At 40.8% G+C, this 12,925-nt stretch overlaps 1 protein-coding gene across 1 annotated transcript in view; it reads right to left on the minus strand.

Moving 5' to 3' along the window:
- Positions 1-3,461: 3,461 nt before the first annotated feature.
- The window catches only part of Cad96Ca (tyrosine kinase receptor Cad96Ca), a 34,336-nt gene continuing 24,872 nt past the window's right edge, over positions 3,462-12,925 (minus strand). The window contains exons 4-12 of the mRNA XM_090159113.1: positions 7,615-7,665; positions 7,042-7,545; positions 6,209-6,343; positions 5,971-6,133; positions 5,795-5,905; positions 5,528-5,709; positions 5,346-5,468; positions 4,778-4,889; positions 3,462-4,713 (exon numbers count right to left, since the gene is read on the minus strand). Of these exons, the coding sequence (XP_090015239.1) occupies positions 4,442-4,713; positions 4,778-4,889; positions 5,346-5,468; positions 5,528-5,709; positions 5,795-5,905; positions 5,971-6,133; positions 6,209-6,343; positions 7,042-7,545; positions 7,615-7,665 (1,653 nt within the window). The 3' untranslated portion in view covers positions 3,462-4,441. The remainder of the gene's footprint in view (positions 4,714-4,777; positions 4,890-5,345; positions 5,469-5,527; positions 5,710-5,794; positions 5,906-5,970; positions 6,134-6,208; positions 6,344-7,041; positions 7,546-7,614; positions 7,666-12,925) is intronic.

Consider the following 12,925-nt stretch of genomic DNA (forward strand, 5'->3'; position numbering starts at 1 on the left):
TTGCATACATTCAGACAACGCTTTATCTCTTATGCCTACTACAATTCTGTCTCGAACTATTTCATCCCGAAATGCTGCATAATCACAATGTTCGACCAAACTGTACAGTTCTGTTATATATTCTTCCATCAACTTCACCTCTTTCTGGGTGCGAGAATTGAAGCGGGCTCTTTCGTAAATGGCATTGCCTCGAACGACAATGATTTTCAAAGTGGGCTAGAACGGTATCGTAGACAACCTGGTCCGCAGCTGAGAGATTAAAGGAAGCGAAAACATCAACCATAAGATAAATCAGCATATTAACTTCACCAGATTTGCCGTGCAGATTCGATGCTATTCGAAAACGCTCCATTTCGGCCACTCCCCTGGGTGGGTAAAATCTAGAGAACCCGCTGGAGTCACGTGAAAAGATGCAGTGGCGAATACATATGGGGGCGCGGGTCACGGCAAGCGGAGGGCGCGCCCCCGCCACCCGCGCCACCCACCAGTGTATCTATCTACACGCAATTTATTCGTTAATCGAGTAGTTGTACTGGCATAGGTACTACCTAAGATGACGCCGGCTAACATCCTACCTATTAAGTGGCATGTTAGCCCGCGTCATCGTATTTTATACGTCATTCGAGAAAAGTCGCGAACATTCTTTCTAGTGATTTCTATATGTCATTCTATCTGGCAAATGTTCAAGTAGTGATTCAGTACAATAGTGTTAATTAATCCATACTAATTTCTCAGTAATAATATAATAGCGCCAAATAATATAGTCCATAGTTCCACAACCAAACCTTGACAGCGTTTTATTCAGAATTTAGTTTAAATAATTATAGCATACAGTCCACCCATAATGAAAGTTTTAGATATAATTTGAAATGGACCGTTTTAAAATAAGGAAACGAAAAGCGGAAATATCTGAAGATCCTGGTCACGTTTTAGCCGCAAAAACACCACCAGATGACCCAGATGTACAGGCACAACCCAGCACTTCGTCAAACCTTCTGCAACAGAGTTCATAGATTATTTGCACTTATTCCTGTAATCCCACGGCTATTGGAAATTATATCGATATATTATCGTTGGGAAAACTTAGTGATGATATAATATACAAGCTTCTCAAAGCTCCAAGGAAACCCGAAAAAGGTTATATCTTTCCGACTTCCGAGCACCACAAGAGAGGAAGGGTTGAACGCAGACAGGTGCACGATAATCACTTTGACTTGGCTGGTTTTCTCACAAATTAAAAGTGAACCGTTTTTGCATTAACTGTTCAAATTTTGTGAATAATAAAATGGTCGGTGAAAAGAAATCCAATATCGCCAAGAAACTTGTGACTGAAACACAAACAAAGTTTGCCAAACTTACTGGAAAAGATGGTGACCTTGTACCACGTTGAAGCGTCAACAGATGCAAAATTATTTTTAACAACACGAGACAACCGCGATCTTCAGGTCATAAATCAATTGTCAACACAGATAATGGAAAGTATTAGAGAAAACAAGCCCGTCTTGTACCTGTAATAAAAACAGTCATATTCCATGGAAGGCAAAATATTCCTCTGCGTGGGCATAGAGATGATGGGAGACTATTAGAAAACGAAACAAATGATCATGAAAATATAGTGAGTAACGAGGGAAACTTTAGAGCTCTTCTAAGATTAAGAATCGACGCCACTTACAAAAATAAAACAACGTGTAACGAACTTATTACATGCTGTGAAGCAATGGGGTTATCAAGAATACTGGAGAAAATTAAAGAATCTCGTTATTACAGCATCATCTTCGATGAGACTACGGACACAGCGCACATCGCCCAATTGAATTCATCTGCAAGATATGTCGATGGTGGCGGCCAATTACACGAAAGATTTCTGGGTTTCATTGACATCCATAAAGACAATGATTGTAGTAGCAACTTTGACGATGAAACTGAAGAGCGCAGCAATACTGGTGAGCTATAGGTTACTACGATTCTAAGGAGAATGGAAAGCCTTTCTCTGTTACTGGAGAACTGTGTGGGTATAGGCTGTCAGTTAATATGTTAGAATTTAAAGGAGTTGTAACTATAATAAAAAGAAAGCTATCAACGCGCAAGTAGCACCGTGTAGAATTCATCAGCTCAACCTCGCTGTCTCTCGCAGTAGCAGAGTTAGGTGAGAAACGCACTTGGTACTATTGAAGAAGTAGTAGCGCTCTTCACAACGTCTAGCAAGCGGTTCGCAACATTGAAGAGTCACCTAAAACACTCGCTGCAGTCACATTGTCAAAATAAATGGGTTGAGCATGTTAAGTTCTTAAAGAAATACATAATTGGAGGGACAGAACAACGGCTGCCAAAGCCAATATTCTCCTTCGAGCTCTCTAAAATTGCCAGTTTATTATCACGCTGTTTTCACTGAGTGAGATTATGAGTACAACATATCCAATCAGAAAAATCTTACAAGACCCTAGCTTAATTTGGACGTCGCGATGTCAAAATTAAAATTAGATTCGATGCTCAAGGTGTACTACGATATGAGAGTTAATGCTGATAGCCACTTTGCTCGTATTGTTCAGGAAGCGAAGACGGTGATGGAAGAGTTAGACGTGGAGATGAGTGTTCCTCGTCTTACAGGCAGGCAATGACACAGGGCAAACTGCGATCATAATGACGATGCTATTACATATTGGAAAAGAACTGTTTTTATTCCAAAACTGGACCATATGTTACCGCTGACATGAGAGAACGTTTTGCTGCAGAAAATATTTATCATTTAAAATTCCACATAGTTTTGCCCCCACAACTACTAAAACCTGACGGTAATTATCTGGCACATAAATTGAATCAGTGCTTAACTGAAATCTCGTTCTTTGAAGAATCACCCTTTGTGATTAAAAGTGACTCTTTAAGAAAACGAAGATAAACGCCTTTCGTGATCTTGATTCTGCAAGCGATGACTGTTTGTCCCCGAAGTAACTATCCTACTTTGCACACCCTGTACAAAATATTTGCTTTATCTACCTGTATCTATTGCTACAGTAGAGAGAAGTTTTTCAACATTGCGGCGTACAAATACATGGCTGAGGTCGACAATGAAAGAGGATGAAAAGTTGTATAATATGAACGCCCCTTAATACATCAAATTTCTATTTGGAGGACGAAAAACTTCCCTTTGTTTAATACCCGCCGAGCGACACTATCATGGTTCAATATGCCGAGCGACAATAGGGGGAACTAATACGAATTCCAAGACGCGTGATCAAATTTTTATCGCGTTCAGTTGAAGATAAATCGACGTTTCGAGTTATCGCTGTGTATTCACCACCACCGAAAAAATTAGCATCTTTACTCTCTATATCTAGAGGGGATGAGGCTAAAAAGTACATCTTATTAGTTGAGAGTGAACACGCAAACGGAAATTCCGTTACAAAAATAGTTTTTTATTTACAAAAAATAAGACAAGATATGTTCAATATATAATAGTAGGCTTAAATTTCATTATGTACTTAAAACAATAATCGACTTATAAATAAAATTTTCTTAACTCTTACTTTGTTTTCTCTTTTCTACAACAAATCTAATTATATAAAACGTTAGACCACACGCACACACTCCAAAAATATTTAAATTTTAAATTGTTAACGCTCTTAATTAAAACACGAAAGAATGTAATTTCTGTTTGAGCCCAATTGGTACTAAAAATGTCGAGCCAGTTCTTGGTATTTTACGTCGTTTCTTAACAGAATGGTCAATGAGCTGTTCCGCTTTGAGATCAACGACTGTAAAGTCTTTCTAATACGCCGATACACATTTGACAAGGGAGAAGATCTTTTCACGGGGATAACGCCATTAGAGGGCAATTTCTAAATACCCGAAGTCCTACCAGATGACGCCAACAGTCTGAGATTTCAAATTATCTAAAAACCGAGGAAAATAAATCTGTTTTTTCTTTTTGTCTTTCAAGTTGAAGTTTTGTTCGTTTAAATTTGCTCTAGTTTATGTTTATTACATTCTAGTCGAATTGTTTAAATTGGCACCATCTAGTATAAATAAAATTGTTCAAATCGACCCTTTAAGGGTTTCGCACTAAATGTTTGCTTCTCTGTAGATAATTTGTGAATCGGTCTATGACGAATCTCTTTGGGCAAAGGTTATAGCTGTAAACTGGGCAAAAGTCCTAAACACCTCTTTAAGGTAATATAACCTCGAGTATTTGGTGTGGAACACCAACGTTTGCCGCTCTGGCCGCTCTTGCCTTTGGCTTTAAAATTGTTTGGCGCCACTGTACAGGTAAATTTGAAAAATATAAGGGGTCTTTCATAAAGATTACTTTACAGGTTATATTTCCTTTAAAGAGGTTCTTTGTGGTTTTCTATCCCGCGTGGTCTCCATTATAAAGACTAGTAATTATTCGTAAACATTTGTGTAAATCATGAACTCGACCTCGTCTTTAGCACGTTCAAAGTTTTCAAAGCTTCTCCCCGGAGAGGTTGGTAATGTTGTAGTACGAATGGTCCGGAAACCTGTCCAACTCGATATACTCGTTTTCGCTGATTAAGAGTTTGTCCAGTAATCGAACTAGCTCATTGAAGGATGGCCTTTCGGCCGGATCCTTGTCCCAGCAGTAGTACATTATGTTGTACATCTCCCGTTTGCAATGCTCCGGTTTCTCCAGCCGGTAGCCGTCACGAACGCGTCTCATGACCTCCGCAGCGGCCAAGCCAGGGTACGGAGTTGAGCCTGCAAAGAATTTTATCGTCTTAGCAACTTCTTCTTGACGCGATGAAATGGTTGAAAACAATACCTAAGGTGACGATTTCCCACATGAGTACGCCGAATGACCAGACGTCGGTTTTTATGGTGAATATATTGTCGTAAAGAGACTCCGGCGCCATCCAGCGGATAGGTAGGCGTCCCTAAATAGATAATCGTTAGAATTTCAAGTTCCGTCTTCACTTAAAGCGAGATCGTTTCACGGGTAGGTCAACGCGCTTTATATTTTACTCTTTCGTCAGAAAACCTTTCCTTGCGCTGTTTTGCGCCATCTATACTCGTACCCCAAACTACATATGAGAGCTTATATAAAACCAGTAATTTTATGTTAGCAATGTTATGGTTTTCTTAATTATTTCTAATGATATCCTAATAATGCAACATAAATTATTATTAAAATGTTAAAATTCAATAGATAACGTGTCGTTTATTAAATCTACCATAAGTTATTTCCACTAAAAGTTGATAGATGGCTTTAAGAGACACAGAAATTCTTTCTCCAGACCAGGGGAAAAATAAGCGTGTGACGAACGGGTTTCAATTCCGTAGGTCCGTGCGCTGACCTCTCTACGAAAAGATCTTGATTTAAAGTAACATACTTCCGATTTCCTCTCATAGACATTGCTGGCAATTACATCCCTGGCAAAACCAAAGTCAGCTACTTTACATGTCTTGTTTTCGTTGACCAGGACGTTTCTGGCCGCCAGATCTCTATGAATTATCTACAGAAGTTTGCTATTAGTAAAGGTTTTAAGATTTTGACATTTGAAGTTTTTCGTACTCCTTTGGACGATAGGTATTCCATTCCTTTGGCTACTTGGTAAGCGAACGAAGTCAGGTCCCTGGACGACAGGTTTTTGCTGCTTCCGTGAAGGTTGCCGTAGAAACGCTCCGCCCGTGTCTCTCGCAAGTACGACTGCAGTTTGCCGAATGGGACGTATTCCATAATGACGAAGATTGGTTCTTCAAAAAGGAATAGTCCGATTTCACGAATACGCCAAGGGAGTTATACGACAAAAAACATTGTCGAAGTAAACCGAAAACTTACCACGATCGGTGCAGCACCCTAAGAGGGTTACGATGTTGGGGTGAGGGTCCAATAGTTTCATCACTTCCAGTTCGCTACTCAAATCCTTCTTCTCCTTCTCGGTGGCGTTTTCTATTCGACCAATGAGAATATTTACTTCAATGTCCTCCACTCGGGATTACCAAAGGGTTACGAACCTTTGAGAGTCTTGACGGCCACCACGGATGCTCCTTCCCTTTTACTATCCACGTTCATGGTCTCGCATTTCCACACTTGTCCGAAACAACCCTCGCCGAGGATACCCATGAATCTGAGATGATGTCTCGGGAATTCCCACTTCAAGTCCTCGGATAGTGGTTTCTAAATGAAAACAGTTTTGTTAGTCTTAACAGGATCATCGGTTTTGAAGTAATTTTGGAAGGTGAACCAACGTACTCCGGTGAAATCGGCGGATTCGTATCGATTGGACAGGGCTCTTCTGGACTTTGGTAAATAGAGGGCGCTTGGATGGTGACTGAGGCTCATATCATCCGATATGTCGCTGTCGGTTCGCTCGGGTATTTTCCCTAACTGCGATGGGTACACGCGGCGTATTAGATTCGAAACCAATGGAGGACGCGCTATAGCGTGGACTAATTAACTCTCAGGTGGGTTTTCTTTGCTCAGAACGCTATCTAGCGGACGAACTCAAAAAATTGATTCAAAACTGGAAATAAAAACACTTGGTCGTTTTCGTCTGTATAAAGACCTCGCAACTGAACTGACGACGTGAGTAATATCTTATCGTCCTTAGTATATTTCGCTTTGGGCGTATTTAGACACTTTAGTTCTGTGCTGAACTAAATCTTGATTGTACAATTCGGTGTAGTATCTTATCGCCTTTGTTATATTTTGCTGTTAACATATTTAGACACTAAGGGGACAATTCAGTGATAATTTTTGGTAATAGGCCTTTCTTTAAAATAAGCAACGCTTGCTGAACTTGTTTTTTATGTAACTCATTCGTCACGAAATACGTAGGGGCTCAGTTTAGTTTATTCTTAAAACAGGGTCCCTCATCAAATTTACTCTTATGTCCAGGGCTTTTCGTAGTAAAACGTCATCGATACGTCACCCGTGACGCAGCAGCAACACCAAAACAATAAGGCTAATGTCACTTTATAGAAAGACCTAATGTCATACTTATGCCAACACTTATAATGGTAACCGAACTAAAGATCGGTTCCTGAGAGTGAACTAGTCCGTGGCGGTAGTAGTATGGAAATTACCGGTTTCAGCTTCTCTTCCTTGTGGCATTTCTTCTGTATGAGCCAGAAGATGACGGCGACGAGAGGGGCAAACCCCAGGACGGCCACGATGGGGAGGATCATGGCGGTGAAGTCGAAGCTCTCCTTCGCCTTCGCGCCGCCATCCGGTAAGCCTGATTCGGAGGCGCCCTCGGCCGCGCCTGGCCCCGCCTTCGCGGATCCGGACGGAATCGTATTGGCTCCGTGATCAACGGGGGGGAGGGGGGTGGCAGTGGGGGCGGCGTCCTGGGGCTTCGCGGGGGGACGTACCTTCTGCTGGGGAGATGTGGTGGTAGGGGAGGCGGCGGCGGGGGGGTAAGGTGCGGCGGGAAGGTGGGAAGGACGCGACCTCGGGGGAACCGGAAAGGGCTGGAGGCGCGGGACCCCGGGAGGGGGAGGCCGGCTGGTGCTGAAGGGGACATCGACGATTCCTTCGTCAGGACTCCCATTCGCTGGCCGAATCCGAATGTATACTTCGATCTTAGCCTGCCGGACAATAGACGCCTATGATCAGTACCCGTGACAAGTACCATTACTCCATTGAGGGCTACTTACAGTTTGGTGACCGTCGTTGGCTGTTACGTAGAGATAGTAGTCATTGCTCGCCTGGAAAGAAAAAAATCCACCTTTAAAATGCAAGTTCAACCTTTAAAATACAACATCGTTTCCAAATACACGCCACTAATAACGCCAAAGATAATGGGATGACCTCCAGGTTAATTAACTATCAAAGCCATACCCTGTGATAGTGTGATGACTCTCCAGACTCGAAATAATGGTGAATATTAATAAACGTGAAGAAGTAATAGACCAAAAATTGAAAGAAAGCTCACATTCATGTTAAATAAAATTAATTTTTTCCCACCAATTGTTGGTCTATTTCTAATTTTTCTTCACATTTATTAAAGTTCACAGCTCTTCGACCAACGGTGGTTTAGTCAAGTTTTGCCCTTGCATAATGGTATTTGTTTACTAACAAAGTTTCTTTATATACAATGATTTTAGGGAAAATATTACATTTTTTCACCAAGAACGCGCCCTGATAGCCTGTATCAAGTATTTCAACCCCAACCTTTTCATCGGAAGTAATTTTGGGAAACGATACGTATAGTTGGCCGTGAGCGAACACTGGTTCTGGTAAATATATTCCAACGCTTCTGAGTGTTTGATAGTTATTGCGAAAGCATTTCGAACCGGAAACGGTCTACTCTACTGAACAAAGGGCATATTTCAATCAGACGGAACTAGGTCTACTCGCGAAATGAATACCACTTCTGCGTTGTGTGAACCTGTTCAAACTTCCGCTAATATGATGTTTTCTTTCAAGTCGTTCTTCATTATCAGTCTATTCCCATTACACGGGCCTTTTTAGTGTCGAAATTTCTAGCAAACCGGATAAATTTTCTAATAAAACGAAGCGAGGCTCTAATGAATTTTGAACTTAAGTTAAGCTAATTGCATCATTCCAAATCATTAAAAATAACGCTTCATAGTTTTCTTAGAAGCTGCGCTGTGGTGGTGACTTTCGGAAAATTGTCTACTCATACGAAACTGTTTGATTCAAGATCTAAAAGTTGATCACATGACTCAAGCGCAAAGGTTCTTAAAACCTCGGCCACCAGAGGACGCGCTAGACGCGTTGCCATTTGGGAAAGCCGATTTAACATTGAGTGTGCTTTCCCTATTTGTTGGTTAAGATTATGTACTTTTGGTAATAATAATAACTTTTTTTAAATAGAGTAGCAACACTCCTCAGCCATTTTGGGCGAATTTGAGAAAAGAAAATGCGACCAGGTATTGCCATTAATCTACTGACGCCATCTGTTATAAATAAAAGCATTAAAATCGAAAAGCTTCCCATAAAATATTTTAGTTTCCCTAGTAAGAAATGTGTTCGTCGTTCTATTTCCTTCGACCCTTTGTCCGATTCCATTGATGTGCTTACTAAACTCTACAGTCAAACAAAAGCGTGTTTTGACTAGAGACAATTGAAATAGCAATTCACTCCGTGAGAGGTTTGTTGAACCCAGCTTGAAACGAAGCTCATTTCGGCGAAAATAACAACAGAAGGCAGAAACAGAGACAGTTCCGGTTTGAAATTACAAAATGGGAGACGCCGATTCTCGAATGAAAACCTGGCTGTGTATAATAACAACTACTCCCTCGAAATAAACGCGCCCAAAAATCGAGGTTCGTTTGGCAGAAAGTTAAAAAGTGAGAACCTAAAGGTTGAGGTCCTTCTCGAACGACCAAAAACAAAAACGCTTTTCTGAGGTTTCAAAATTCAAATCGTTCTACAAAGGGCTTTGCAATTTATCGCGAACCAAAGTATGTTTAATATTAGACCAATAAACTACTGTACACGAATCATAAGCAAAACACCTCATTCTACAAATTGAATCGCTCGCCAGTACTTCCACCAAGAGAATCGAGAAACTTCTCTATCCTAATACAAATGTATTTTTATGGAATGATTGAGAACCCAACCTAGACTGCAAAAAAATCAGTCGGGTGATAATTTTTCGTAATTGACATACTGATGGTTATTATGATACTTACGCCGCTCATAAATAAACCATATGATAAGAATTAAAAAAAAAAGTGTTTGTATTACTTTCAACATCATTTGGAAACCATATATATTCGGCTATTTTTCTGTAATTATATTCCCATAATGCAAACAGCTCTCTTACGAGCTAATCAAGAACGCATTGAAGTAACTAAGAAGAATGTACGATAATATTGTCGCCATACTACCATGATATCACAATGGAAACACACCAAAAATCTAATTGAAGCACAATTTCCCTGTTGGTTGCTGGTTTCGATATTTTGGAAGTTATTTTTGCCCAGATTTCACGATTTTCAAGTTGATTTTAAGATTTTTACGGATGTCGGAGCCATTAGAGTATCAGAAGTATTTCTATAGGGTTCAAGCTTTAAAGCCTTCCTTAAACGAGCAGAAGGTCAAAATGGCCAGCAGTTCTAGGGACAATAAACGTTTAGCCTGTTTAACCTGTTCAGCGATTTGACTAGAAGTATTAATACAAAGAGCCATTATATATTTGTAAAAGAGTTATATTTTAAAGCGCGCACTGCTGAATAACTCAATATGGAAGAGCTCGTTCAATTTCGCACGCGCGCAATTAACTTTAGCCTTACAAATAAACCTAACATAAACACCTGACTATTATATTAAGTGACTCGCGCGTAGGGGGGGGAGAAAAAGAGAGTGGCATTTATTGAAAAGCCTATTATGTATCCATAGATGTCACAGCCACCATGGACCAAATAAATCTTTAGACGGACTCGCACGAAAAACGTCCCCGTAAAAGTTTTAAAGTAAACCAGTTGAAATATTTATACCAACATAATAATAAGCTATTCTAATACACAAGGCACCAGTCATCTAGCGAATTTTTAATGCCAACAGTTCCCTACACTCAGTATTACCGTTAACCTCAGCAAATTGTCATGGAAAGGGGAACATCAGACAACATAACTCCCATAATTCCTTTGGTTTAGCTATACGCGCATACTGAAATTGTCTTACTGGGAATTCTTATAGAGCGATGAATGAATGAATATTTATTTGTTTCTTTTACAAAAGTCCCTTTTAACATGGACTAATCTAATATGTAAAAGGAGAAGTTCATATCGCAGGGGTACTGACTTTAGAGGGCCGATTTTTTAATACATGAAGTCCTACCAGATGGCTCCAAAAACTGATAGTAGTTATTTTGTTACGTTTGATGGGTGCTAGATAGGTAGCGTATTAGGAGACGTAATTAGCGTTTGTCAACCAGTAGTGTAATGGCTTTCATGGTACGCACTTACGCGTATTAGAGAGTTTTATTTAGGCATTTTTCTCTAATTTCACAATAACAGACAATACTTTGGAAGAGCGTTTTCCGCGAATAGTGTTAGACCAAAAAATAGTAAGTATTTATATTCTTCTTATCAAACTGTTTAATTTGGCGCCATCTGGTACAAATAAAAACCTTAAAATGGAACCTCGTAAGGCTTTCCTCTGAATGTTTGTTTACCTGTAAGCAACTTTAAAATGCGTACATTTCCAGCCTTTGAGACCTTGGACGTTAAATTTGCGTAAATATTTTTGGTTTAAAATGTCGTGTCCTACGCGAGATTGTCTGCAGTGTTAAAGGTGCCACGGGGTTCTTTATCCGGTAATTACGGGCGATGGCGTAAAAAGAAATTGTTGAAAAACACCATCGAAGAGGAGCTTCTGGAAATGCTACCCACTCATAGCTGGAATATGTGAAACGACGTTGTCTGGGGCTCCCGTTGAAAATTGCCTTCTCTTTTGTTTTCCCCACTGCCCCCCCCCTCTTCGTCGGGAAAAGTATTTAAAAAAATTTCCAGGGGAGGGATACCAATTTTCTAAGAAAATTTATTGACAGAATACCTGGCGCGTCTACCCCAATAGTCAATAAAACTTGAGTTTCTTCGGAGCTAAGAGAGAAAACGCCCTGAATGTAAATTGGCGTTAAAAGTTTTGCCACGTTCGCCAGGAGAGTTGTAAATTTAAAACCAACAACTTTGGGTTTTCAGTTTTTAACTTTATCGTTTTCTATACACGCAGAAATAAGATTGGCTAACTCTAAGCTTTGGCTATCGTGATAAATATTACTATTTATTATATTAGTTTTGCACAGTTTCTAACATTATTGTTTATCACGAAGGATTTAATTGTGATTAGCTTAGCCCTGGATCTAAAACAATTAAACTAGAAAACTCCTCATATACATGGTGTTTCAAAAGGTTATGCAAAACTTTAAAGGAGTTGTAGGGGGTGAGTTGAGAAGTATGCCTGTTTTTGTCCCCATTTTCCTACGATGAGTGAAAAGAGCTTATTGCAGCCTACTTCTAGGGGCTAGTAGGCCACGCTTCGAAGCTCTCTGGCGCTATTTGAACTTATCGTAGGAAAATTGGGAAAAAACAGGCATACTTCTCAACTCACCCACCCCCTACAACTCCTTCAAATTTTTGTATAACCTTTTGAAACACCCTGTATAATGTCTCAAAACGAGGAATCTGTAGAATATTTAAGCTTTAGGCGTACACGTATACGTTTGTATGAGCATTCTAAAACTCTAATAAACATCTGCATTCCCGTGACTACAGCCCGTATCAGCGAATCATTCCAGGAAAAGAAACTATAAATGCTACGCTTTTTTCGTCCACGTTATGAAATAACAGTTCGTTAGAAAGAGAAACGAAAGCGTTCATTCGCGGCTCCTTCCGTGCGCAGACTTTCCCCGCTCTCCCAGTTTCACTCGAACTGCTAGATAATAAGGCGTCACTATATTAGTGGCTGGAAGCCAGTTTTGGGAGCAATGCCTTGACCTTGCAAAGACGCGCGAGCCGGAATGAGTTTCGCGTCCAACCGCCGCTTAACCTGGAATCTCCTTGCAAAGCTTAACGCGGCTCCCACAAGCGCTCGCCGAGATTGCCCGCGAAAAGCGGCAATTTGCGAGGTAGTTTATCGCGGTAAGAAAGGATTGGAGCGAGACGGCGCCCGCTGGTGTCGAGGGATATCGCGGCTAGAGACGCACCATCCTCGCGTAAAGGGGGAGAGGGCGTGGCTACCTGGCACGTGTCTGATGCTCGATCCCGCTCCCGTCTGGCGCCTGCTTTCCGCGTCCCCGAAAAGCGCCCCCTATGGTATTAGCAGGATACTAAGATCCTGGCAATCTGACTGCACGCACTCTTACGCTTAACTCCAAGTTTCGCCTCCCTCCCTACTTCCAAACGATGGCAAAAAGGATGCCCGCGAAAACTCTCGTCATAACTAAACGCGCTCCCCTCGCGAAGAGATAAAAAAAACACCAGAGATAAAACTAAC

Source organism: Leiobunum rupestre, chromosome 9, assembly GCF_980474605.1.
Source record: "Leiobunum rupestre chromosome 9, qqLeiRupe1.1.hap1, whole genome shotgun sequence".
Taxonomy (NCBI): domain Eukaryota; kingdom Metazoa; phylum Arthropoda; class Arachnida; order Opiliones; family Sclerosomatidae; genus Leiobunum; species Leiobunum rupestre.